This window comes from Condylura cristata, unplaced genomic scaffold (assembly GCF_000260355.1).
Source record: "Condylura cristata isolate star-nosed mole 26May11 unplaced genomic scaffold, ConCri1.0 scaffold00015, whole genome shotgun sequence".
Classification (NCBI taxonomy): domain Eukaryota; kingdom Metazoa; phylum Chordata; class Mammalia; order Eulipotyphla; family Talpidae; genus Condylura; species Condylura cristata.
This window is the reverse complement of record NW_004567116.1, coordinates 3,388,296-3,414,962: the sequence shown is the minus strand read 5'-3', so window position 1 is coordinate 3,414,962 and position 26,667 is coordinate 3,388,296. Positions and strand designations below refer to the sequence as shown.

At 52.0% G+C, this 26,667-nt stretch overlaps 1 protein-coding gene across 2 annotated transcripts; it reads right to left on the bottom strand.

Annotated features, from left to right (window-relative positions):
- Positions 1-12,283: 12,283 nt before the first annotated feature.
- SLC22A6 (solute carrier family 22 (organic anion transporter), member 6) lies at positions 12,284-19,734 on the bottom strand. 2 transcript variants are annotated; one of them, XM_012725049.1, is made up of 10 exons: positions 19,039-19,734; positions 18,575-18,678; positions 18,227-18,381; positions 16,925-17,093; positions 16,418-16,541; positions 16,154-16,269; positions 14,935-15,149; positions 14,692-14,800; positions 12,777-12,980; positions 12,284-12,494 (listed from the first exon to the last, which is right to left on the bottom strand). In XM_012725049.1, the coding sequence occupies exons 1-10, from the start codon at positions 19,405-19,407 to the stop codon at positions 12,404-12,406; spliced, it is 1,656 nt and encodes a 551-aa protein (XP_012580503.1). In that variant the 5' UTR covers positions 19,408-19,734; the 3' UTR covers positions 12,284-12,403. The 2 variants fall into 2 exon arrangements, with proteins under 2 accessions (XP_012580503.1, XP_012580502.1); XM_012725048.1 differs by having other exon boundaries at positions 18,227-18,396; positions 19,039-19,523.
- Positions 19,735-26,667: the final 6,933 nt, after the last annotated feature.

Genomic DNA, 26,667 nt, shown 5'->3' with positions numbered 1-26,667 from the left:
TAGGGCTGGAGCTCCAGCCCAGGCCTGGGAGGAGGAGCTGAGGAGCCTGGCTGGCTAGAGCTGCCTTTCTGGGGCCCACTGGGGGGGGTTGTCAGTAACTGCACAGCTAGGGAAGGGACTGTGCCCAGTTGGGGACTGCGAAGGGGACCAGCCCTTCTCCTTCCCAGGGTTGACGGGGGTCTCAGAGAGGAAGGGACTGACCGCATGACAGCCCTGGAGGTGGGGGCTTCTCAGGGGAAGGAAGCCCTTCCTGAAGTGCACCCCTGACAGAAAGAGGAGGCAATGTCTGAGGGGCAGGAAGCCAGGCTGGGTCCATCTGGTCTGGGGCGGCTGGGAGCTGCCCTGCTTGGGCCTCAAGCTGCCTACGTCTGGAGTGTGTTTGTGTCTCTCTGTTGCTCTCCAAGCGTGTGAACCTTTCTCCTGAACACATGGATTAAAGCCCAGCCCCAGCTCGGCGCTCCTCACTGGGACCTTTTGTTCCCTTGCTCTGCATTCCAGGGATCGGCCTCCAGATTGTTCAACCTGTAGCCACTGTTTAGAAACCACCAGTGCCGCCTGCAGCACATCTTCTGTCCTCCAAATGGATGATGGGCCCACGGTCAGGGACAGCCTGGGCATGCCTGTGGCACCAGGAAGGGGACAGGAGGCGCTAGAGCCTGCAGCCAGGGGCTTGATGAGCTAGCTGCAGAGACAAGGTATTCTTGGGAAAGGCGCCATGGCAGAACAGAGCCCAGACATTACCTGAGACTGGAAAAAGGTGAGAAAGGTAGAGGCAGGCCCACGGAAGTTGGGGAGATGATCTGGTTGCCCAGGTTATGCTCTATGTTGGGGCACCAGATTGGTTAAGTCAAGTCGGGGTCCAGTCTAGAACCTTGTGGGAGAGAGGGAGTGGTGCCTGTCTCCCAGCCTCAGTCTACCATCTATGAATGGGGTGAGGATGCCCTAGATGGTCCAAAGGACTCTCCCAGCTGTGATGTTCAGTGTAGATGGGGTACCTGGGGTTCTGCTTCTCCCGAGTGAAATATTGGGGAGGTCACACCCCTCTTCAGGCCTTTGGTGTCTTGTAAGTAATACGGGAGATCGGGCTGGCTTACTGTTTCTTAATGTCTATCTACTATGCAGGTGTAAGTGATAAGAAAAAAAGGTCTCCATGATAAAAAGAGAAGTTAATGAGTCTTTCTAGACTGCAGGAGCTTATTAATAGCAAATGTGCTCTAAGAATGTCTGAGAGACAGGGAGTGTTTCTCAAACTTGTTTTGCTATGGAATCTTTTCTACTTAGACCATTTCAAGATTGGCATCTGAGGAATATATTCGCATTACTCTGGTCCAGCTCTTCTAGAACCTTCCAGCAACAGCACACAATGGTTTTGGGCATCTGCATGCTTCTAGGACTCCCTTCCCTGGCCCCAGCCTTTTACTGATCCTTCTACCTCTGGACTCCTTGCTCTGTTCTCTTCTTTGTGCCCTGACTCAGCCCTAAAGGGTTCAGACTTCAGGCCAATTGTCCTCTTTTTCATCCTTTTTTTTTTTAAACTTTATTTGTATAATTATGCACACAGAACTGGGATACAAGCCAGAGGTGCAGGGGCAGTGAGAGGATTCACCAGAGACAGAGCAGAGAGCAGAACAGTATGACTAACAAAGTACACTGCTGAGGGGAACAGCAGGTGGGTCAGGAGAGGTCTGCCACGCCACGTGGATCACCTCTGGGGTGGGGATCGAACTCATGCTGAAGTGACTTCAGCTTCTTAGTGCTGTGCTTTAACCCGCTGTGCCACCAGGGAAAGCCTTCTTCATCCTTTTTGTCCCCCGAGTATCCAAGGGGTGTCACCTAGGCTGTTCTACCCATAGTCCCGGGATGTGGCGCCTCTTAATTCCAAATCTCAGCACCAAGTTTCCTGGGTCCAACCTCAACCTTCTGCCCTCACCCCTCAACCTTAGGTCTCCCGACCGTTGGCTGCAGACAGCTGGGCCTTGGTCCCTAGATCTCAGTCCTAGTCCCACTTCCTTCAATGGCGCCCAGCTTCCCAAAGCAGTTTCAGAGTTTCCGGGTTCTAGAGGGCTAGCAGGGGGTTAACTTCCCTTCCCCCAGCTACACTGAAGCCCTCTTGGTGTTTGTGTTTGAGGAGAGTGGTTAAGCATATCGACCAGGTAGGGGTGACCCCTCAGTACAGATGATAACTGTTTACAAGTATCCCTCCCCCAGCGTATGTCTGGGTGACAATGAGGAAACCCCTTGCAGGCCAAATATAAATTGTGAACTGGAATGTTCTTGTGAGGTAAGTGTAGAGGGTGTGGGTAGGGACGGTGTCAGGAGGAGATGGGGAGGGGTGAGGATGGGAAACCTGACTCAGCAGTTGGTCATGGGGTGAGGCTGGGGCAAAGACCACTCATGGGGGATAAGAGGCATGTCACAGGTGTGCAAGCTGAGTCCTGCGACTTGCCAACGACTCTACAACCATTCGTGATGGGGCCCGAACCAAGTTTGTCTCCTGTTGTGACCTCAACATGCAGTTTCCAGTGCTTTCTCCGCCTGTATTTTGCCTTCCTACTCTTAAGCTTTGGAGTGCCTGGGCTCAAGCCTTGGACTTCATGTCCACTCCCTAGATGACCTCAGGTCCCCCACACCCCCGATTCCACATCTCTAGCCACACAACACTTGTGTAGCCAGCGTTCCCTCATCTATACAATGGGGCTCAAATAGCTCTGTGTCATTGGATTAGAAGGTTTATGAATCAGGGCATGCAGAGAGCTGGAGCTGTGCACAGCTCAGGGGAGGACTGTGGCTGGCGCTACAATTGCCTGCCGGCTCCACTGTGATATCTAGAATCCTCTCAGACACGACTCACCCCAGCCCCAAACTTGCTCTGTTTGCAGCCTGGTTTAACTCAGTAGATTGCAACTTTGTCCTTCCAGTAACTCAGACCCCAAGCCTCGAAGTCACCCCTGATTCATTCTTTCTCTCCCATACCAAAGCTCATTCATGGAAAATCCTTAGGTATATGTTAGATGTGCATCTCTGCCTTAGTTATATGTTAATGTGCAGCTACTGTGGGCTTGACCAATATTCTCTCTCACCTGGATCACTGCCTGCACTCTGATATCCCTGTTTCTTTCTTTCTTTTTTTAAAAAGATTTATTTGTTCATATAGAACTGGGGTACAGGCCAGAGGTGCAGGGGAGGTGAGAGGATTCTCCAGAGACAGAGTGGGGAACAGAATAGACAGATTGATGAAGTGCACTGCTGAGGAGAGCAGCAGGCGGGTCAGGAGAGGTCTGCCACACCTTATGGGTCACCTTCCTGGCTGGGGATCGAACACGTGCTGAAATAGTGTGGTTAGCTTCTTAGTGCTGCACTTAAACCCACTACACCACTAGGGAGGGCCTTGGTGTCCCTGTTTCTACCCTGTCTGTTCTCAATGCAGCATTCAGAGGATTTCTTTGGATATGCAAGTCAGATAGTGTCTCTGCTCTGTTCAAAATGCTCTACCAACAACCTCTCAGTTTTCTTAGGGTAGAACCTGAAGTCTTGGGGATAAGTGCCAGGTCGGGAGGGCCTAGACCTTGGTTCCCATCTTGGCTTATTGGTTGACTGCCCTGCTGCAGCCACACCAGCCTTGCTGCCCCTGGAACATGCCAGCACTTTCCTGCCTTGAGGGTTTTACACACAGTTACCCCACCCAATCGACAGCTAACAGACCAGGTTTCTAGAAGGTGAGGCTTATGGCCAGATCCCACAGGGTCATGGCCTGGGCAGTGTGCACAAGAAACCTGGCAGGAGCCAGCTCATGAAAGCCTCTGAATGTCCCTTGAGAGGACAGCCAAGGAAGGCATGCATGCACGTGTGTGTTTGTGTGTGTGTGTGTGTGGTGCATGGTGGGACTAGGTGAGGTGAGGATAGCACTTGCCTCAGATGCAATAGGTTCTCTTCTCCCCACGGCCTCATACCTGCCCTGAGAGAGCTGCTTACAATCCCATTGATTGTACTGGGAGGGGGTGTGAGAGACTCTTTCCTCTAGGGATGCTCAAGTAGCAACGGATGAAATCTAAGAAAGAAGGATTCATTTAATGACAGGAGTTTTGCTTTGTTGAGTGATATATGCAAATTTACAGCCAGAGATGAATTATGAGGAAGAGATTATAGAGGTTATGTGGAGGACGAAGCAGGAGATAGGAAAGAATCAGTGACTGCTACAGAAGGTGGGTTTGAGGGAGAAAAGATGTTTAACTTTAGATGTTTAACTGTTAACATCTCTTTAACTGTGAATGTGTTTTGCTGTGTAGAATGTGATGGAAGCATCTTTTTTCCCTCCCCATGAAATACATGAAATTAATGTTTAAGAATATTTTGTGGGGTGGCTTTGCTCTTTGGAGATGCAATGAATCTCTGTGTCCTGCCCACCCTGTAAGAATTAAACAGAATAGAGTTGGCACCAGGCAGATGAATCCATGAGACCAAACAGTCCCAGAAACACGCTTATGTGATGAGGGTGGGGTCTCATATCAGCAGGAAAGGTTGGACTATTTGTTCAACAGATTTGGGACAATTAACTCATGTAGGGGGAACAAACTTAACTCTCTACCTTCTGTTCAACAAAATTTCTGTTGGATTGTGACAGACTATTAAAAATCAAACAAAAATGGCCTTGCTTGAAGAAAGTCTAGGTGGATAGTTTTTTGCTGTGGAATAGAAGAAGGCCTTTCTAAATAAGACCTGAGGTGAATAAAAAAAGGATCAATGATTATATCAAGCAATGAAAGGCCTTTATTTTAATAAGTGATACTTTTTAAAGTATTTTAAAGTGCATAGAATATTGATCAGACAGAATGAAAGGTTAGTATGTTCAGTGTAATTCCTCCGTGTAATTATATGTCCATATAAAGGAAAAAGAAGGGCAAGTGATATGAATAGGAAATTCAGAAAAAAAAATATAAGTAGATCAAAACCATATGAAAATATGTTTAACATGACAGTGTTTTTTCTTCTCCTCAGAACAAGACTATTTGGTTAGTGTACTTTTGTATGTTATTACAAAAGTATGATATTATATACTTTTGTATGATATTGCTCCCCTGGAGCAAAGGTAGGGAATATCTATGAAAGATCTTACATATTTTCATACTCTGGCCCAGTGATCTGTCCTAATATCAGACACTGCATGGGGAGACTCACGGCTGTCATCTCTGCGATTCAAAGTGTCTGGAGAGAACCTCTGTGGGCACCACCAGTGCTGGCCAAAAAAGGAGTTTTTGTGTGTGATGAGTTACTGTTTGTGAGGGAATGCGTCCGGTCAGTACCAACAGCTGAACATAATCACCTCCATCAACAGCAGCAACACTAACCTGGGAGCGTGATGCTTGGAGACACGTCAGTGACCCAGATGTGTAGGTGTCTGTGTCTGGGAGCAAAGGGAAATGAGACCGAGAGTCTGAGGTCAGTTTGGTGAGGACAGGAGTAAAATAATGTAGTAGAGGAGTTGAGTGGCCCAGAACTTGTAGAATCTGCCCTTTATTTCTGCTGTGGGCCTGGGAGCAACCAGCTAAACAAACCACGTGGCTGTGAAGTGCCCACCTGTCTACACCTCAGTGCATAGAGACCCTTGGGGAGACGACCGTGGAGATGCTCTGGGCTGGTGACAGGCACAGTCCCATTGTTCTGGTGCTTTTCATGGGCTGACTTGAGTGACCAGTCGCAGTGGCGCTCTCTGCCTTCATCGCTCTCGCATCCCTTAGTCATGCTCAGAGGCAATAGAGTCCACCTGGAGGGGTGAGTCTGGGAATCCAGGGTCCACTGCTGAAGTCTCCACTGACTGATATGGAGAGATGTTCATGAGAAACATCTAGAATCTGAGGAGGTTTATGATTACATTTTGTAACTACATGGAATGTGGGTTGCTGTGAAATTTTTTAAAGTTTTACTTATTTATACTTGCAAGAACTGGCGTATAAGCCAAATGGTGAGAGGATTCACCAGAGACAAAGTGGGGAACAAAACAGGTTGATTGACTGAAATACACGCTGAGGGGAGCAGCAGGCAGGTCAAGGGAGGTCTGCTGTGCCATGTAGGCCACCTCCCTGACCAGGGATCGAACTCGTGCTACAGTGGCTATGTATAACTTCATAATGCTGTGTTTTAACCTGTTGTGTCACAGGGAGGGCCCTGCTGTGAATTTCTTGTATATGAACACAGTTAAACTTATTTGGGAGGGCAGATACTACTATGTTAAAGATGGTTATTTCTGGAATACAAGTTTATGAAATCACAAAACATTTTTTGTTTGTTTTTCCTACTGCCTAATATTCACAAATTTGGATTATCTGAGCTCAGGACCTAGGTTCTCTAGAAACCTCCCCTAGGCCCTGGGAAACACTAGCTATCCTCAGTTCTCAGGTGAGGGTGGGGTGGACAAACCCCTGGTGGAATGCCACAGAAAGCCTCGGGGTCTCCATATTCAATATGGCTTCCTCTTCTTGCTTCTTACTAATTTGCAGAGAGTGCTCTGTAGGCCCTTTGCTGTGAGAGCCAGTCTCCCCCAGGAGTACTATGTTTTCAACAAAGAACCTGTGGGTGGGAAGTAAGGGTGAGCATGACTCCAGCCTGTGTCAGTGGAGAGAGTTGTTCTTACCTGAGAATGGTGCAGAGCACAGCATGGCGGCTCCCTGGAGGGGAGGAAAGGATTCTGGGCTGAGGCAGGCCTGGGTTCTATTCCAAGGATTTCCGCTCTCAGGAAACCTAGACCAAGTCCTGCCCTGCCCTGTCTGGGTGCTGGTCTTCCCCGCCTATTGGACTGGACATTGGTTCCTTTTGCTTTGATCTGATTAGATACAAAGGGATACAGGGCACCCCAGGAGATGCTTGGCCAGACTATGACTTAAGGTGACCCCTCTTCTCTGACCTCAGATTCTGTGCACCTGGCAGAGAGACCAGTAACTGCAGGTGGCACTAGTGAGGCAGGACATAAGCTGTGCCAGCCAGGCTGGGGACAAACCCAGGCTGGGGACAAACCCAGGCTGGGGACAAATCCAGGCGGGCTGGCATGAGTGGGCCTGGCGAGCAAGCTGGGCAGCGCTCCGGGGGACTGTGGGGACTGTGCGAGGATTGTGTATGTGGGGGCAGGTCACTTCTCAGTGGAGGTGAATCCTCACATTTGAGCAAGAGGGGTACTCTTCTGAGTGCAGTCTCACTCTGCACCCCAGACCCTCAGGGTGTAAAGCAAGGGTGGACGTTTCAGTATGCAGGCAGAGAAAGGGATGGGGTGCAGTCTCTGATCCCAGAATTCATATTCCTGGTTTCTCTCCAACATCCTTAGGTCTGCCTACAGCTACTCCTGCTCACTTGCTCGATTCACTTTCATTCAGGAAACAGGGCGCTGGCAACCCTGCAGCATCTTGCTTGGCCTGGGGAAGAGGTGGGGGAGCCCTTACCCCAGGCCCTGGCCACACTTGCTCGGCCCTTGGTAGCTCCTACTGTCTGGCTCTGGTTCGCATAGATCCTCTTTTCGTATAGAACTGTACCTAGGGGCCTCCCTGGTGGCACATGGGGTTAAGTCTCAGCGCTATGACACTATCTGCAGCCACTGCAGCACGAGTTTGGTTTCCAGCCCGGGAGCGGACATGGCACAGCAGGCCTCTCCTGTCTCTCCACTGCTCCCTTCAGCAGCGTCTTTCAGTCGATCCGCCTGTCCTGCTCCACACTCTGTCTCTGGTGAATCCTCTCACACCTTCCCCACATTTCTGGCCTGCACCCCAGCTCTTGTATGCATAAATAAATAAATGTTTTTTAAAAAAGGAACTGAACCCTAAGACCTTATTCCCCCTCTTCCTGCCTCAGTTTCCCTTTACTTCTGAGAAGGTTGTGGTTATTTGTAACTTTAAAATAAATAGCAACTGGATACTACCACTGATCAAATGTTGTTGCTCTTTTTAGTGACTATAAGAAAAATATCTCACTTTAGGTGTGTGTGTGTGTAAACTGTTTTTTAACTTGCAGAAAAATTGTTCTGCTGTCAGATGTGCCAAAATTGAAATGATAAATAGAAGTGGCATTTCCTTTACAATTAAGAGCTTTTATTTGGGTACACTTTTGAATGGATTTTTAACTGTCATTTCTTTTGACAAGAGCAAAAAAGAGGATAGGGGCTGGAATGACCCGAGATTAGAAAATGTGTGAATTGTAAGATGTTTTAATATTTGCTCAATGAATTCATCCTTCAAGTGAAGTTACATGATAATCTTGTTGGTGAGAAAGAAATCCATATTTGTCAATTTAATTATTACTGTGGGATTTGTTAGTATTCCCAGGATACAGATACCCCATGATGTAAAAATTGGAATGCTGGCATTTGAATACTTTTTCCAAAGAGCAAGGGACTTTATTGCTGTTTTATTCAAATAACTGCTATTCTGTAATTCTGTGTGTTGTCTGATACAGCGTTTATTTGAAAGAGATTCTGTGGCTGTGTCAGAATGGGAATTAATTTTGACAGTACTTTAATGGAGATAGGTGAGTGGAATACGACTGTGGAGATGCATGTGGGTGAGTGCCTTCAGTATTTTACAGGCAGGAACTGGGGAAGGGAAGGGTGGGAAGCAATTGGACATGGAAAGAGGGAAGAAGTAGGAGAGGTGCAAAGAGAACCAGCTCTGTCTGCAGACCAGTGATGGCACGTCCAAGTTAGGAACTGGCCATTGAACGCGCAATGTTCGCTGAGATTAGAAAATGTGTTCACTGTGAGATGAATTAACAGAATCTCCCTGCTCGGTCTACACTAGGCACTTGCCCTTGCAAAAACAGCTCATACCATGGAGGGTTTGTACGACTTGCAACTTCTTGTTTTTCATGTGTACGTAAATCTTTGAGGAGCAGACATTTCTGTGTGCTCCTGGTCCTCATGTCCGGTCCCTGGACACCCTGATATCTCTGTCTTGCAGTAATAACCCCTTCCCCTCATGACCCATTGGAGAGAAATTTCTTCCTTGCAATCCAGAGGGCATTGCCCAGATCAGATGTTAACGTGACAGGTACAAAGCACGAAATTCAGCACTAAATTCAGCAGCCACCTCTACAAATGGCGGGAGGCCCGGGGGCAGGGGTCTTGGGGAGGGAAGTGAAGCCTTTAGAGATGAAAGGACCCCTATCACCTGTTCTCTTCCATCTTAATTCCTTGGCTGATCTCCATTTCCTGGCTGAGCTGCTGCTGAAAGCTGTTTCCAGCTGAAGTCAGGCAACTGTACTTGTCTCTAGGACTCAGTGCCCAGAAGCTCCTGCTCCCTCACCCACACATCTCCTTTATCCCTTCCTCATCCACCTCTTCACCCTGAGGTGCCCAAGGTAGAAAATTAAACTCTGGGACAGCGTCTCTCTGGTCATGGCTTTCTGCAAGAATTGGAACTGGGGTGCAGGCCAGAGGTGCAGAGGGTGCGAGGATTCCCCAGAGACAAAGTGGGGAGCAGAACAGGCAGATGGACTGAAACACACTGCTGAGGGGGAGAGACAGGAGAGTTGAGCACATGGGCCAACTCCCTGGCCAGGGACTGAACTTGTGCTGCAGTGACTGCTTATAGTTTGATAGTGCTGAGACTCAACCCCTGTGCCACTAGGGAGGCCCCTAACATGTAAAGTTTTGATCAGGCCAAGTGTTGCCCAAGAGGGGAACAACTGGAGCTCTCTTATCCCACGCCTAATTTTAAGAAAATTGATTATTTTATAAAAAGTTAAATATAGGCCCTCCCTGGTGGCACAGCGGGTTAAAGCACCGCACTGAGAATCTAAAAGCCACTTCCTCATGAGTTTGATTCCCGCCTGCCCCGGAGGTGACCACATGGCGTGGCAGACCTCTCCTGACCTGCCCGCTGCTCCCCTCAGCAGTGTACCTTGTCGATCTGCCTGTTCTGCTCCCCGCTCTGTCTCTGGTGAATCCTCTCACCCTCCACATCTCTGGCCTGTACCAGTTCTATATGAATAAATAAATAAAATCTTAAAAAAAAAAGTTAAATATACATCTTGCCTGTACTCAGTCACCCTCCTTCTTGTTATTTCTCAAGGGAAATTGAAGCTCTGTCTCCTCAAAGAGGCAAGAGGCTGGGACAGGGGCATCTTTGGAGTCCATGATTCAGCCTACCAGATGAAATGGACACTTAACTGGGCATCTTCTTTTTAAGAGAAGCTCCTGAGAAGAGCCTGAGGGAGGAGCTGACATCTGGATGGTAGAGGTGGAACCTGGGGGGTCAAGGGGGAGAGGGGGTTCTGATGAGCTCTACATGGCCATGCTGTGGAAGAGCCTCCTGTGTGCCTTCCTGGCCAGGTGGTGGTTGGAAATGCAGGTGGGGAAGGCTAAGAATGCCCGCACAGGCCCTGCCTACCTTGTGGCCAAAACTGAGGCCACTGAGGGGGGCATGGCAGGGTCAGAACTTGGGCTCAGGGCCCTGGGACAGGATGGGCTATGAACTGGTGTTCCAGGGCAGACTCTTTAGGGAGACAAAGCCAGAAGTCATCCGTTACCTTAAAAGTGGAGGAAGGGAGAGCCATTTGGTCAGGGGCACCAGGTGAGTGGGTGCACCCCAGCCCGGGAGTGGGGAAATGGATTGTTTGTGGCAGTGAGTTGCCTGAGCTACCAGTTGGGGGTGTTGGTTGGAACAGGCAGGTTCTGGTGGAGACAGATACAGACACCAGGAGATCTAAGCCCAGAGACAGAGACCCTGGGGGAGCCGGGGCATGGCAGCCTTGCTAGTGGGGTTTTAAGGTTGGTGTAGGGCCCCCAGAACTGCTGTCCCGGGCTAGGACAAGTGTCCTGCTGCCCAGTCCCAGCCTGTCTCTCTGCCCAAGGCTGGGGATGGCACCACCACATCAGCCATGAAGGCAGTGCTGCCAGAGAAATAGAGGCAGATGTGGGGGGTTCATGGCCCTTGGGCATCTTTCTGGTCCTATTAGGACCAAAAAGCTCTTGGGAAACTTGGGGGAACACCATGGACCCAGATGTTCCAAGGAGGGACAGTTAGGGTGATTCAGCTCTGCCTAATTTGTCCAGGAAACCCTGACATCTTCCAGGGTTTTTTTCAGGGGAGCTTCAGGCCACTTCCCCTTTCCAGGTTGCCCTGATGTAGCTCAGGTCCCAACATCCCAATGTGTGTGTGTGTGTGTGTGTGAGTACTGTCCCCAGGGCACGAAGGGCTGGGAAGCCAGTGTGCCAGCAGATAAGCATGAGTGAGGAAGCTTGTTTGGGGTCGTGGGCAGACTGGCTTCCTTGCTCCTGCCACCTGTCGGTGCTAATAGGGCTGTTTTCTTGTGCCCAGGCTTCCGGCAGGCAAGCTGTCCTGCCCACATGGATGATTTGGCTATCTTGGCTGTCTCCTGACCGCTGCCCCCAAACTGCTCCCACCCCAGCGTTTCCTTGGTTCCCCCCACGATTCCTTTTGCTCCCACCTTCCCTCCACCCCCTTTCCTCTCTCTCTCTCTCTCTCTCTCTCTCTCTCTCTTCAGTGCTGCAGGGAGGAGACAAGAAGCAACAGAGCGCCAAAGTCTGTGCTCCCAGCCTAGGGTTATGGACAGGTCAGGCACTCACATTCTGAGCCAGATTATCTACATCCTAAGCCTGACATCACAGTTTACTCACTGTGTGAATCTGAACAATTTACGGAGCCACACATATCTGTAGAAAGTCACCGAGAGGATAAATGAGCATCAAGGGCTCGGGACAGTCGCTGGCATAAATAAGCATTCATGCCTGCCGATCTGGGTGCTGGGTGCCCTCCCACCCCCTCTCCCGGCCCACGGCAGGCAGAGCAACAAGTCCTTCTCAGGAGGGACTGGGGAGCTAAGGGGCTGACCTCCGGCCCCAGAGCTGGAAGTGGCAACTGGTTTTGAGATGGCTGGAACATAGGGAGAGGGCCGGTCTAGTACCTGATGTGACAGGAGTCATTGTCCCTTTCCTCCCCCTTAGCTGCCAGAGGTTCCCATCTCTGCAGCAGCAGGTGGGAGCCTGGACCAAAGCCTCAGCTTGGCTGAGTTCCTTTCAGTCCTTGTCAGTTACCTGACAGGGGGAAGGGGAGGGTACTTAGGCTCCCAGAAATATTTGAATGGGTCAGAGAAGGGGGGAGGGCAGAGGGAAGAAAGAAGGAGTGGGAAAGAGGGCAGAGGGGAGTCTCCACTTGTTTGTCCCTGCCCTGGGGCCCAGGGCAGGGACTGGACTGCCGGATCTTTGTGCCAGAAGGTGGCTGGTGTGTGTCTGGTGCCTCTGAGACAGGGAGGCAGAGTGAGAAGACAAACCTTTAATGATGTGCTCCTGGGGGAGCTCCCTGAACCGCAGCAACACTTGGGCCTCTGTTCCCCTCCCCCTCCCTGTGTGGGTGGCCCAGGGCCTGCAGGCCTTTCTCTCTTTAGGACTCTGGAAGCTCCTCCGTGCTCAGAGTCTGTTCTTCTCTCTTGCAGAGGCCTGGAGTGGGACCATCTGCTTCTGCTGCTCTTGCTGCTGTGGTTTCCGTTTCCCTCTTCTCCTGGGGGTGGGGTGGGTGTGGGGAGCAGGAGAACGGTGCTTTGGGTGTGCAACCCCCAGGCAGGGCTGGGAGCTGCAGGCTCCACTCAGGGAGTGACCAGCCCCCCAAACCGCCCCCTCCCACGAACTGGGTGCCCTGGAAGGACTCAAGTACTCCTGGGCAGTGTGGGAAATGGACAGGGAGCTGTGGGCTGGAGGAGGCGGCTGGGTTGGAGTCTCAAGGCCACCCCAGCCTGGATGCAGCCCTCGGGCTAAGCCCTGCTCCTCTCTGATGGGGACGCACCTGTTCTCCAGGTCCTGCACTGTGTCCGGAAGTGGCTGGCCCAGGGACTCTGGCAGGAGGGCAGTGGCCGCACTGGCCGCCACGGGGACAGCGCCGTAGATAAAGAGAGGTATGGAGGGGTACAGCTCGGCAGTCATGCTCACCAGCGGGCTCACGATGCTGCCCACGCGGGCCATGGTGCTGCCCATGCCCAGGCCGGTCTGCCTGTGGGCGCCAAGGGGCGTCAGTGAGTGCCAAGTGCTGGTGCCCTTGAGGCCAGGGCAGCTCAAGTCCAGCTCCCGATGACCCCCAACCCGTGCATTTCCCATTTGATTAGCAAAGCTGTTGGAACTTTCTTTGGAGAATTAAAAACAAACAGGTAGGAACAGTTTTGAAGTCAGATTATCCACATTCTAACCCTGATGCCACAGTTTACTGGCTGAGAACATGGACACGTCTCTTTACCACTCTGCCTGGAGTCTGTACTTGAGTCTGCGAAAAGGGGGAGATGATAACACCCCTCTTTATCTCTGACTGGAGAGTCGGGAGACTGAATTTTGCTTCAGCTCTTGACTTTCTATGTGACCTTGACCAAGACCCTTTCTTGGCTGGGCCTCACTCTCCTCAGCTATCAAATATACAGTGGGTGAGGTGACTCGTGCTCAGGCCACTGGGGGATTTGGAATTACAGTCACTCCAACCTCACACAGAAGGGTTGGACTAGTATTCCCAGGGGAAGGGGGGTGAAGCTGCTTTTAAGAGCATTTTCTATGAAAGCAGAGGTTAAAAACAGCGACTTCGGGGCCTCCCTGGTGACACAGGGGTTAAAGTCTCAGCGCCATTAAGCTACTGCCAGCCACTGCTGAGTTTGCTCCCTGGCCAAGGGGCTGACCCTCAGGGTGAGCGACATCTACTGTCTCCCTGCTGCTCCCCTCAGCAGTGTGTTTGAGTAGTCCCGCCTGTTCTGCCCTCCACTCTGTCTCTGGTGAGTCTTCTCAGCCCTCCCATCCCCACCCACACCTCTGCCCTCAACTCAGTTCTTGTATGCATAAATAAATCTTTAAACAAAAGAAAAAAACCAGTGACTCAGGAGGCCAAGTGTTCAAATCCAGGGCTCCTCTTATATGAGCTGTGTGACCTTGGGCAAGGCACTAAACCTCTCTATGATTCAGCTTTCGCATTTGCAAAGTGGGACTAACTATAGTATCTAGCTCAGAAACTTGTTGTGAGGACCCAGAGTTAATATTTGTAACAAATTACAAGACACTTGTCACAGTGTCTTGCACATAGTGAGAGCTTTATGGTCTGTGCCCGGTGAGGGCCCCAGAAAGTAACTGTCAGCCCTCAGGACTGTTACACCAGCTGTCTCAGGTAGGGTGACATTTCCTTGAGAACTGCTGAGAATTTTGTATCCCATATTTAAAACAGACACGTTTTTTTGTTTCTTAATGGGAAAATACTTCCTCTCCCTGTCTTGGCGCTTGAAAAAGCAGTGCTGTGTTTATTCCAACAGCTTACTCTAAGAGCCACCAATATTGAGTGTGTCTTTTGTGATAGGAATGATGTCCATGCTGTGGTCTTTGGTTCTGGGTATACCACTTGCTTGATAGATGCAATTTAGATTTGGCGGAAACAAACTGGTGCTTTGGAGATCACGGGGAAGCTTGAACTCATGCTGCTGAGATGGGTCTCGGCTCCCTACTCTGGCCCAGTGGTGGATCCTTTTGAGAGCTCCTTGGGTCAGGTAAGATCTTAGCAGGCAGCCACATCTGTGGTAACCAGGCCGCAAAGTATTACTGAGTGGCTACCACACACCTGCCTTTGATGGGTCCTGAGAGGGGACCTGGGGGCATCACTGGATCATGCTCCGGAATCTGCCCTTTGTGTGGGGGAATGTCTTGCCCCACAACCCTCCTCACATTGGGCTTCTACTCACCGGATCATTGTGGGGTACAGCTCCCCAGTGTACAGGAAGATGCAATTGAAGGAGGCAGCCAGGCAGCCCTTCCCCAGCACAGCCAGGGAGGTTCGGACAATGGACTGATCTAGAGAGAAAGGAAAGGGATCAGCAGGAGCTTTGGGGGTGGGGTGGGAGCAAATGTTCCCCTTCCTTCTGGGAAATTAGGTCACATCGGGGGTAGGACCTAGGATGAGAGACCAAGGTGTCCATGGTGCTCACCCTGGGGGACCACCGCGTTGACCAGGATGCAGATGCCGGCCAGCAGCAGGGAGGCCATCTGGGCGGGCCGGCGGCCCAGAGAATTGATGACAAGGAAGCCCACGAGCTTGGCAGGCAGATCCACAGCACCGAAGATCACCTGGATCAGGTAGATGCTGACCCCGAAGCCCTGCAGGTCCATGACCAGTCCATAATAGGCAAAGCTAGTGGCAAACCTAGTGGGAAGAGAAAAAGGGCATGGGCCTTGTCAGAAAGTCTTGAGTGGGGGGTACTGTTACAATTAGGGGTGAGTTGCACTGGGTGCTTTCCTTAAGGATCTGGAATCTGCCTTGGTTAATTCTTCTCTAGACACTTAGTATGCAGTTTTAATATCCAACGTCCTAAATCCCTCAGTTGTGCGATAAGGTCCCCAGTGGATAAAGGAATTTTCACATAGTTGCTAAGCAGGATTTACGTAGTTTTAATGTGTATCATATCTATGGTACTGGACTGCGGGAAGGCAGGTGTATCAGAGCACATCTTCAGAGCAAAGTGTGGGAGGCCTTGGCCTCGCAGGATCTGTCCATGGTCCTGGGGTAAGAACCTGGATTCCTCAGGTGTCAAGAACCCACACAACAAAGCTCAGATTAGTGGCCAGAACTCACAACCTAGAGCAAACCCCAGGTTGGAAGCAAAGCATTCATTGGTAGGTTTGTTCCTTTTGCTGAGTCTTTTCTTAACCGCCCTGGGTTGTTGGGGGAGGGGGCTGGGAGGGAAGCACAGAAGCATGAGGAAGGAACACAGTTGACTCTTATCAGCTTTGGCCAAAGTGTGCTTTCAGAGCGAGCTGTAGGCACTTCATCATCTGGGCCTGTGTTTCTGGCCAGCACCATGGTCCAGGAAAGTCTCCGAATGTTTTGCAAGTTAGACTGCTCTGTCTTCCTCTGTCATTCTGTGGACTGGGGGTCACCCACCCCTCCTGATGTCAGCTTTCCATACTGGAACAGTCAGTAAGAGGAGAAGGTGGAGAGAGTGAGAGACCCGGGGGCTGGAGCTGAACAGAGGTGGAGGCCTGGGTTCTCCAGGATGCCGCTTGGCAGAGGGTACGGTGCTGCCTCTCAGAGCAGCTGTGCTGGGTTTCCTCGCTCTCGCCTGGCTTCTTCCACCCATGCATCCACTCTGTCCCCGACCAGCCTTTTTGGCCCTCAGTCTGTCTGTTCATCAGTCTGTCTGGGCCTACCACAGCATGGAGAGGCAGAGGAAGAGGCGGCGGAGCGTGGGGCAACGCAGCAGCTCCATGGCGGAGGCCTGGCCTTTGCTCAGCGTCAGCTCCTTCTGCAGACTGGCCCGGAGCACCTGCCAGGATGGGCGGCGCTCAGGGCTTGGGCTTCGCCAGGAGCTCCTCCCGGTCTGACCCCTTGCGCAGGGAAGCCCTCTGGGATCTGGGCTCAGCGTGTGTGGATGGAACCCTGGAGGGCGTCATGGGTGACACTGGGGTTCTCACCTCCATACTTAGCTTGGCCCCCTCATCCCGCTTCCCATTGATCCAGGCCACTCTCTGCAGGGCCCGCAGGGTGAGGTCCAGCCTCCCGGAGGAGGAATACCAGCGGGCCGACTCGATGAAGAACCTGGGAGCAGGGTGGGGAGTGCATGTTGGCATAGCCTCTATGCCAGCTGGCTGGGCAGGGTGTGGGGCTGGGCTTTCCAGGGCCTGCAGTGGGAATTTACTTAAGGCTGGGGATCCAGGGGCTTTACCAAATCCTTTTCTCAAAGCAGTGCCCAGCTTGGTGAATTCTCATCCCCCAATCTAGGAGCTCAGCAGTGCCGCCAGGCCCGGGGCCCAGGGGGAGCTGGGAGAGGGAGGGCCGGGCACGCAAACCTCAGTTCTCTGTCTGGCACACTAAACCTTTGCCCTGGGCTTGACCTGCTTTGGATCTGGGGGGGGGTCTTGTCCTTATCCTTTGCCCCCCAGGCTCTTGTGGCACTTTGGCTCACCCTGGGCCCCACATACCAGGAGTAAATGAAGAAGACAAAAAAAGGGACGGAGACCAGCAGCTGCAGGTGGCGCCAGTGGGGCAGGGCGTAGGCTGCGCCCGCGAGGAGGAACTGCCCCAGGCTGTAGACGTAGCCTATCAGGGTGCCCACACAAGCCCTGGTGTGGATGGGCATCCACTCCACGTCTGGAAAGAGAGGGTGCAACTTCTAGGGCTGTCAGGCAGGTGGAGACCCGGGTGTTGGGGGTAAGGGGTCTGTCCATCCCACCATCGGTCTCTCCCAAGGTAGAAGATGCATCAAGTGGGGGTGGGGGCTGTGGCTGGGGACTTTTGGTGGAAACAGGGCTGGAGCGAGCGATCAAAATGGGGAGGTGGCTTGGAGGCCCCAGGAGCTGTCTCCTTCACGTGCCTGCTGTGTTTTTGCTCTTCCCTCACTGTGGTCACAGCCTGGACCCCCTTTCCCTGCTGAGCGTTTCTGCCTACTCAGTCTATACGCAACAGCAGCCACTCCCTGGTCTCCCTGTGCCTGGGTCACCTTCTGGCTTCAGCGGGCTGAGCAGCTCGGAGGATGCAGGCCTTTCTGTATCCTGGGGGGCAGGATGGCACCACCTCTCTGCTGCCCCTCAACTCATTCCTCGGGGCTCCTGCTATGACTACAGTTGCGGCTGTCACTTCTCTGGACCCTGTTCTGGCTCTCGTCCAGGCCTGGTCAGGGTTCTAGACCCTTAGATTCCCTCCTGGGTGTGAGATATCTTGGGGAAAACCTTTCTCTTCTTCCCAGCTTCAGGTTCCTCTGAGAAACAGATGGAGAGGGGTCCCCTGAGTCCAGCCAAGGAACCCCTTGACCCAGCCCAGTCTCTTTAGCCTGTCGGAGGTGCATAATCTGATCTGCACCCAGACTGTGCTCTGACCATCACGTGCCTTTCATTTACACTAGAATCAGTGGCCAAGATAACGTATTGGGTATTTTATATTAATGAAGGGAGGGGGATGATCTGGCATCGCTGACCCCCCTGGCTGGAGCAGCTGAATGGCTGAGGCCTTCTGATGGTGTGGCTCTCCTTTGGACACAGTCCTCACTGCTCTCCCAGGCCCCTTGTCTCTATCAGCCACTCGTGGGGTCTGCTTGGCCCTAAGCATGGGGTTTATAATCCCGCGTCTAAGGGGGGGCCGGGATAGCAAGAGCCAGAGAAAAAGGGCCGGCGGAGGGCAGGCAGGGTGCCAGAGCGGGGCCATGCCAAGGGGCTGGGAAGGGGCTGCAGGGCTGGGTGGCCAGAGGGGAGGGGTAGGGAACCGCCTTGCCTCCCGGCATCCCTCACTCAGTGTCATGCAGTTGAGGGCGATGCCAGCCAGTGACATGCCGGAGAGGAGCCGGAAGGCACAGTAGAGGGCGAAATTGGGAGCGAAGGCAGCACAGGTTCCTGACACAGCAGTCTGCAGGTAGTTCAGGATCAGCACCTTCCGGCGGCCCAGCCTGTGAGGAGAACACCTGCAGCAGGGACCCGCAGAGGTGCAGCCGAGCCGGCCGAGGAGAGGGGTCCTGTCCTGGGGTCAGGCTGGCGCGATAGGCCCCTCAAGCCAGGCCCAGCTGGGAATGCCACCTCCCACCTGGGCCCGCCCAGGAGCCCCAGCCCCAGCCCAGAGCCTGGACTTCACCCAGAACTGACCTGTCTGCCAGGTACCCGAACACCATGGCCCCGAGCAGCACCCCTACCATGTACAGGGACTGAGCCAGCTGGCGCAAGGCTCTGTGAGCGCACACGAGGTCCCACTGTGGGGGGAGGGTAAGGGTCGGCCACAGAGGGCCTGGGCTTCCAGGCAGTCCCTCGCCCTCCTTCAGGCTGGCCCTTCAGGGCCTGCCACCTTCTCCCGGCTCACTTCCCTTGTTCTTTGCCTCCCGGTTCCAGGAGCTGAGACATTTTTTGACGGCAAGTCCCACATCAGCTCTTCACCCATCTTGAACCCCTCCCCCCACCTCTCCCTTTTGGTGTCTGGGGAGTCTGACAGTCTGCATGTCTGTGGGCCTGTGCGTGTGGGCTCTGTTGCGTGCATGCCTGTGTACATGTGTGTACCTGCCTGCCGGGAGGGGCAGAGTCTGGGTGGTGCGTGGAGGGTACACGGGTGTGCTCACCTCTGTCACGATGGTGGAAGGGAAGGTGCTGTTGTCGTAGATCCAGCCGTCGGTGCAGGGTTCCACAGCCCCCGTGCCATTGACCTCTGTGCCATTGGGGAAGGGGGGTCCCAGCTGGGGGGAGGTGAACCGAAGGCAGGGCTCTGGCCGCCCTTGCTTGTCCAGGGGCAGCCAGGCCTCCAGCTCCCCGTCCTCGCTGAGGTTGGCTTCGGCAGGCGGGCGGCAGTGGTGGGTGGGGATGGCAGCCGTGTAATTCTGCAGGGTGTTGTGGGAGGCCATCAGGAGCAGGGGGAGGACCACCAGGGTGACCTGGATTTGCTGGAAGCGGCCAACGCCCCCCAACTGCAGCAGGAGGTCGTTGAAGGCCATGGGGTCAGGCCCGGCCCAGCGGCTGGGGGCTGAGGACTTCCAGTCCTGGGGCCTCCGTCTGTGTGTCCGTCTGCCTGTGTCTTCCACGGGAGGCGAGGGCTGCCGTTGCTTCCGCAGCTGAGTTGCTCCTAGAGCTGAATCTGAGCTGGCTCTGTAGGGGGACAGCAGCCTGACCGGTCGCCCCTCCTTCCTTCTCTCTCGCCTCTGTCCCTCCCTTTCCCTTGCAGCTTCTCCTCACTTGGGGAGGGGGGCTCTGTTTCCAGGGTCTGCTCTAGCCCTCACCCCTGCATGGACAGCATTTAATCCTTGGCCTGGTGGGAATGAGTTAAAGTGTGACTTGGTATCAGAAGGATTAACCCTCCGAGTATCCTTGTGTCAGTGGAATTTCTCCAAGTGGGTATAAAGGGCAGGAGAGGGTAGACTGGAGGGGGCAGAGGGAGGGGTGGATTGGGAAGGTCACTCTGGGTGTCTGGGGCAGGAGGTGCAGAGTGGAACCTTTTTGTCGTCCTCTTAGTGAGAAAGCTGGGTTTTGGAAAGCACAGGGGCTTTTTGAGGGAGTCATAATTTTTTAGTGGACAGGAGCCCCTGAAGTCCTGTTTGGGGCAACCTGCTAGAAAAATACAGGATGCCCTGTGAATATGAACTTCAGGTCAACATTTTTTTTTTCCTTTTTTGTACATGCCCCTAATATTGCATGGGAAATACTTGTACTAAAAAGATTACTCACTGGAGTTAGTTTTAACTGGGTCTCTCCCATGTTAATGGAGGTAAGCAGGTTATTATTGAACTTCTTTTTCCACCATTCAAACAATTATTCATTGATATGAGATTTATTTTTAATTGGGCATCTTGTATATTTATTTGCTATTTTGGCAATTCTAGTCTTTGGCTTTCTAGGGACCAGAAGCCAGGGCTTTGTTCATTTGGAAGGAACAGTAGTGGTCAGAGGCTGTTTTGGAGAGTGGGACCTGCGACCAGCGCCACAGGGGGCAGAGTTGCAGATAGGGCGGCTGCACAGGGAAGCTCAACATCTCCCTCTGCCGCCATCTTGAATTGCTCCCAGACGCGATGGTCTAGATGGATTCTTCCAGTGTCTCAGCTTTTAGCTTCTTGCTTATCCTTTTTTTTAGAAAAGTATTTTTTATTTATGTATACAAGAGCTGGGGTGCAGGCCAGAGGTGCTGGGTGTGAGAGGATTCACCAGAGGCAGAGTCGGGGGCAGAACAGACAGATCTACTGAAACACTGAGGGGAACAGCGGGGAGACAGGAGAGGTCTGCTGGGCCATGTGGGTCACCTCCCTGGCTGGGGGTCAAATTTGGCTGCAGATAGCTTCAAAGATCTGCACTTTTTTTTTTTTTAAAGATTTATTTATTTATTCGTACAGAACTGGGGTACAGGTCAGAGATGCAGAGGGTGAGAGGATTCACTAGAGACAGAGCGGGGAGCAGAACAGGCAGATCAACGAAGTACACTGCTGAGGGGAGCAGTGGGCGGGTCAGGAGAGGTCTGCCACGCCATGTGGTCACCTCCGGGGCGGGCGGGAATCGAACTCAGCGGAAGTGGCTTTAGCTTCTTAGTGCAGTGCTTTAACCTGCTGCGCCACCGGGGAGGGGCCCCATAGATCTGCACTTTTAACCTCTTGTGCCATCAGAGAGGCCCCTTATTGCTTGGCCTGTTTAAAAAATTTCCCTTTGTTATGTTGTGTTCTGCTTTTGTGTGTGCTGTATATATTTGCAACGAACACACGCGACTCTAAGATTATCACTTGATTTTCTTTAATAGCTTAGTTTTTGGTCACCCATGGTCACCCACGATCTGGGCAGTGTCGAGCTCTGATTGGGTGGGTTCTATGGGTTCCAGTTGGCTGGATTATGGATTAAAGATGCCAAGACAGAGGTTATAGTTGCTTTTTAGCTGCAAAGTGCATATTATGTAAAACATGGACTCTGGAGTCTTTCTCCTTGGATCCAAATCCTCAATACACACTTCCAGACTGTGTAGCTGGTAGCAAGTTGCTAAACTCTTCTGTAGCTCAGTGTTCTTGTTGGCAAGACGGGGGTGCTAGCCCCCTCTGTCTCATTGGGTTGTTGGAGGTTGTTAAACGAGTTAATAGAGGGAAAGAGATTAAAGAAGCTCTTGCTCTGTAGCTCAGTGATTACAAGCTATTATTTGTTTCTGGTTAAAAAACAAAAAGTGAGGCTATTACATTGATGATAGAAAATCTGCCTGAGCATCTTATCCTAAGACTAGTGATCCTCCAGCGTCCCTCTGTGTCCCACTGAGCCCAGGGACACCCGGAGTGCCTGGAGACATTTTAGGTTCTCACCACTGGAGGTTGGTGCTACAGGGTCCTAGTGGGTGTAGTCAAGGTATGTTGCTGGGAAGATCTTATAACACAAAACAGCCGCCCCCACAACCAAGAATTAGCCAAACCCTAAAAGCCAATAGTGGTCAGGATGTCAAATCCTAGACTTGAAAATGTCTCAGACTTATTTTGTATTGTGTTCAACCCCAAACCTACTTGGCAAAGGATATTCCAGTCCAATAGATGGGGCATACCGAAATGTTCCCATGGAGCTCCACACTCCCTCCTTCCCCCATCTTCTGTGTCAGTATAGCAGAGGAATCTGGACCCCAAAGTACTGTAGTTTCTTTTCTGCGCAGGTCCACTTGGCCAGCTTTGGCACCAGAGTGGCTGAGTCAGGACCCCGAGCTTCCTGAGTCCTCTCCACCATATTCTAGCTCAATTGTAGGGCTCGGGTCACCATGGTAGACTGTCCCTGCCATTTAGGGTATATTTCTGTCCCTCGCTGCAACCTGGCTTCTATGGACTGTCCCTCCATTCCACATCATCAGATATATTTGCATATGACTGACCACAGTGGATGATTAGGGTTCCACTGTTTGAGGGGGGCACCCCAGGTCCTGTACAAATTAGCTGATACAAAGCGCCAGTAGGGGAAAGGACATGTTTCAATTTTTCCAGGCACAGATCTCCATCTTGTTGTGAATAGGAAGTTGTCTGATTTCTGATTTCTCTGGTAAGAAGTCAATATACCTTTATCATGCACGTTTGTGTGTGATGTTGGGAGGATATTTATTGTCTGTGGAGGGCTTAGGTTACACTGGCTCAAATCTATTCTATCTAACTTCAAAGTCTTTTTAATTGCTACTCAGAGGTGTGGACTGCCCAGCTAAAGGACTCAGGAAGATTATCTGGTTTCATGTGTGCAAAGAATAAGGGAGGTCCAGAGAGGGATGTGACTCAGCCCAGCTCCCTCCTCCCACCTGGTGTTGGTTCTGGGCTGGAACCCAGTGGGGGCTCAGATGCCTGACAACATTCTCTGGGCCAAGGTACATAAGAACCTTGTGACCTGGGGATGTGAGGACAGCTGGACAAACAGTTTGGGGGCTCAAAGACCAGTCTCCTGCCAGGCCAGTGCCCTTGTGGGGGAGTATGTGGAGTGCTGAGGACAGTGGGGGAGGTGGGGGGCCCCCCATGAGCACTGTCCCTCTGAGCCTGTGCCCAACCCCACCTTGGAGAAAAACTCCCTCTCCAATGCCTCCCTCCCTAGACCAGTTCCAACCTGGCTGTGTCTGGAAAAGGCTCAGCTGGAAACTCCAGAGACTGACTTGTGTTTGGCTCCAGGGATCATCTGGTTAAAGGGGATTCCTCACTAGCCTCCGTGCTCGGACAGTTTCTGGATGGAAGTGCATCCATGGAGAGTGACTGCGGAGCCGGGAACTCTCCTGAAGGGACATTCTTTCTGGGTCATTCAACACTCAGATTTGTACTTCCCTGTGTTGACTGTTATGTGGGCTGAAGTTCTGGCCATGCTCACTGAGAAGGGGTCAAATCTGGGGCTTCTGATTGGCTAAGAGCCACAGAGTCACACACCATCAGAGCTGGATGCCACGCAGGTGACAGCTCCTCACTGAGCGGACAAGGAGGCCGAAGGCCAGAGTAGCAGAGACGTGTCTGTGATCAGCAAGTGGAGCAACTCAGCCCTCTGATTCCAGCGCTCCTACAGTCTTAGCCATCATCACGTATCTGGGTTCTCTGCGATAACCTGATTTTGCATATTTTTATGCTGTAAAGTAGATTTAAATGACCGATGACATGTGGTTTTGATTTTTATTATTTTGTGCGACTTTTCACATAATTTACACATCAAAGAAAATATTCTTGCTCAGGTCATATGCCCTAAGTGTGTGTTGGGAATGACCGAGGTGATGAGAAGACTGACTGATTCTAGCCAAGCCCTTAGCAACATTCTCAGCAAGGAACCAAAGTGTGAGTTTTATGCCTTGTGGCCTGGTTTTTCTGGTCGATGGATGGGGCAGAAATTAGAAATTTATCCAAAGATTTCCAGTTGAAGGCTAGAGTCAGGCCAGGAAACAACGAGATGGCTCAGCATGAGACCAGAGGGTCTCAGGCCTGCTTGCCAAGAGCTGCTCAGATGGGCAGTGATTCACTATAAGCCAGTGGGAATCCAGCTCAGGGCAGAGGGGAGGGGGGAGGGGAAGCGGGAGGAGCTGGAGATGCAGAGGAACAGCAGTGATGGAGAGGGTGGGAATCAGAGTGGGGTCAGTGCCCTCTCACCAGCACCCCAGTCCCTCAGGAATCTTGAGTAGGTGACCATGGAGTGATTCTCTGGGCATCTGCTCTTCCCTTCCAGTGTATCCTTGCAATAAACACCCTGAGACAGCACCGGACGATTATGGTCAGGGCCTCTTGGGAGCCACCCAGAATTCCAGGCAACTGGAAGGTGGGAGTGGGGTTGAGGGAACCAGTGTCCCTCATTGCCCTCATTGTTCTCCCTCCAGACTGAGATGGTGAAGTGAAGGGGAGGCACTGTTGACCCCGTTGTCCACACACAGCAGGCCAAGCACAGAGGCGTGGGATGGGGAGAAGTCAAGTGTTGGCCTGTGAAGGGCAAAGGTCAGAGAATTGGGGTGCAATCTAGTTGCTGAAGGAAGGAGGCTGGATTTCCACATGTAAACCAGAGGGTCTCAGGCCTGAAGCCAACAAGGCAGTTGGGGTCTGATCACAAGAGGCCGCATTACAGAGTGTAGCTTCATCAAATTAGGAAGTACTGAAAGTTCAAAGCTGTGTGGCCTCTTTCGTGTTTGTCGATCTCCTCAAGCATCTAAGTTGAATAAGACGTTAGAGTAATTAGCTCTGACTGATGCCCAAAGCCCTGGCACGGGTCTCAGTTGTCCTGGATGGAAGCTTCTAGTCATGAATGCTCAAGTTCAGCCAGACCAAACTGACATATGCTGTTAGGCTAAAGTGTACACCAAGTTTTGAAGACTTACTATGAATTTAAAAGTTATAAAAGATTTCATTAATAAGTTTTATACTGGTTGCATGTTGAAATAATAAAATATGTTGAAATAATAAAATACTATTAAAATACATTATTATTGTATATAATTTTTTTTCATTAAAAAATAGCTACTAGGAAACCTTAAATTACAAATGTGGATTGGGTCACCTTTCCGTTGAACTGTCAGAGGATATCCTCTCTGGTCCTTGGGAAGAGTTCTGAAGGTCATTAGCAGTTAAGAGACAGGCTTTCGGGAATTGTTTAGTTATCAGGAACAGAAATCTTCATGTTTCACTTAAACAAAAAGGGAGTTTACTTGAAGAACTCAGGGATCTTTACTAGAACTGGGGTCAGAAAGTGCATTCAGAGATGATGAGGATCCTGGAATCCACTGCTGTCAATAATAATCTTCCATGCTCTTTTTACCTGGGCTCACCTTGTCTCCTGTTCTCCTGCTTCATTCTTTCCCCACAGCTGACTTGCTTACGCAGCTGGCTCAGGGCCAGCGTACTCAGCCACTGATTTGCCTTCTCAGGAGGAGGACTAAGAGAGGGACTAGACCTTCCACAACTCCATCCCAGCACGAGGGGAACAGTTATGAACAAGGTTTGGGTGAGCGCTCCCAGTCCTGTCAATCATGACCAGAGGTGTAGGGCCATGCAGCCGTCCATCTAGCAGGTTCTGGGGACCCTTGAGGGTCTCCAGAGTTAGACGGCAGCATCTACAGAAAACTCCAGTGGCGGCTCAGAGGGGCATAGGACCCACCTGTAGGCTAACGGCATCTTGTAAACCAAGGAGGAGGATGTGATAATAGAACCCTATTTTGGGAGTAATGGAGCAAGAGGAGGGTTGAAAAGCAAACAGTGGATTCAGCGCTGGGGTGGGGGGGACGGTGCATGTCCTTGTGGGAAGCAGCTTGGGGGAGCCAGTGTGGTGGGGGATGTATGAGGCTGAAAGGTGGAGGCAGGAGAGGCAGATAACCCCTTACGAAGCTTGGCTGTGAAGGGAAGACAGTGTGGTCCCCGGAGGGACAGAGGGCATCTGAGGGGGATTTGCTTGGTTTTGGTTGGCCTGAGTTTATTTAACTGGAAATGGGAGGAGCCAAGGAGAGGGAGTGGGGAGGACTGCTTGTTGTGGGGCACATAGAGCACCCATGGGACCTTCTGCTGTGAGCAGTGGGGACTCAGGAAACACGTGGCAGGCAGAGACAGAGAGCACCTTGCTCAGCTGCGGCTGCAGTTTTCTCAGTCAAGTAGGAGACAGAGCTGTCTGGTGGGTGCCAGCTTAGACATGGATGAGAGGCTGGGGGTGAGCAGGGCAGGAGGGTCAGGTTGGCTTGTGCAGCCACTCTGGGCTTGGCCAGCGGCTGCACATATCCTCTCTGGGGCATGTGGTGCACAGAGGGTGGTTCTGTTGTGGACCTGGCCATCGATGGCCTGTGTCCCTGCCCCAAGCAGTATGTCGAGGCCCAAACTCCTGATGTGATTGTAGCTGGATGCCGACCTTTGAGAGATAATGGGGTGAGATGAGGTCATTGGGGGCCCTCACGGTGGGATTAGTGTCTGTGTAAGAGACACCAGAACACGGGCACCCTCTCTCCGTGCCTGGTGAGGCACAGAAAAGGGGGTCCAGGAAGAGGGCCCTGGCTGGAAACGCAGTCAGCCAGCCCCTTGATCTTCTCAGAATCCAGGTCTCTGAGAAGAAAGGCTTGGGGCTTTGGCTACACGGTCCGTGGCTCGCTGTTAGGGCAGCCTGAGCTGACGTTCCCAGGCTGGGCATGCGCACACGCCAGTGTCCCGTAGCGCATGCGCACATTGGTCCAGGTTGCCTACTCTTGGGTACCCGCACCTGCACCTATCTGTACGCGCAGCAAGGAGACAGCCAGGTGCTCAGGCTCCCGCACCCACACAGTGGCCTGCCCCCTTCCG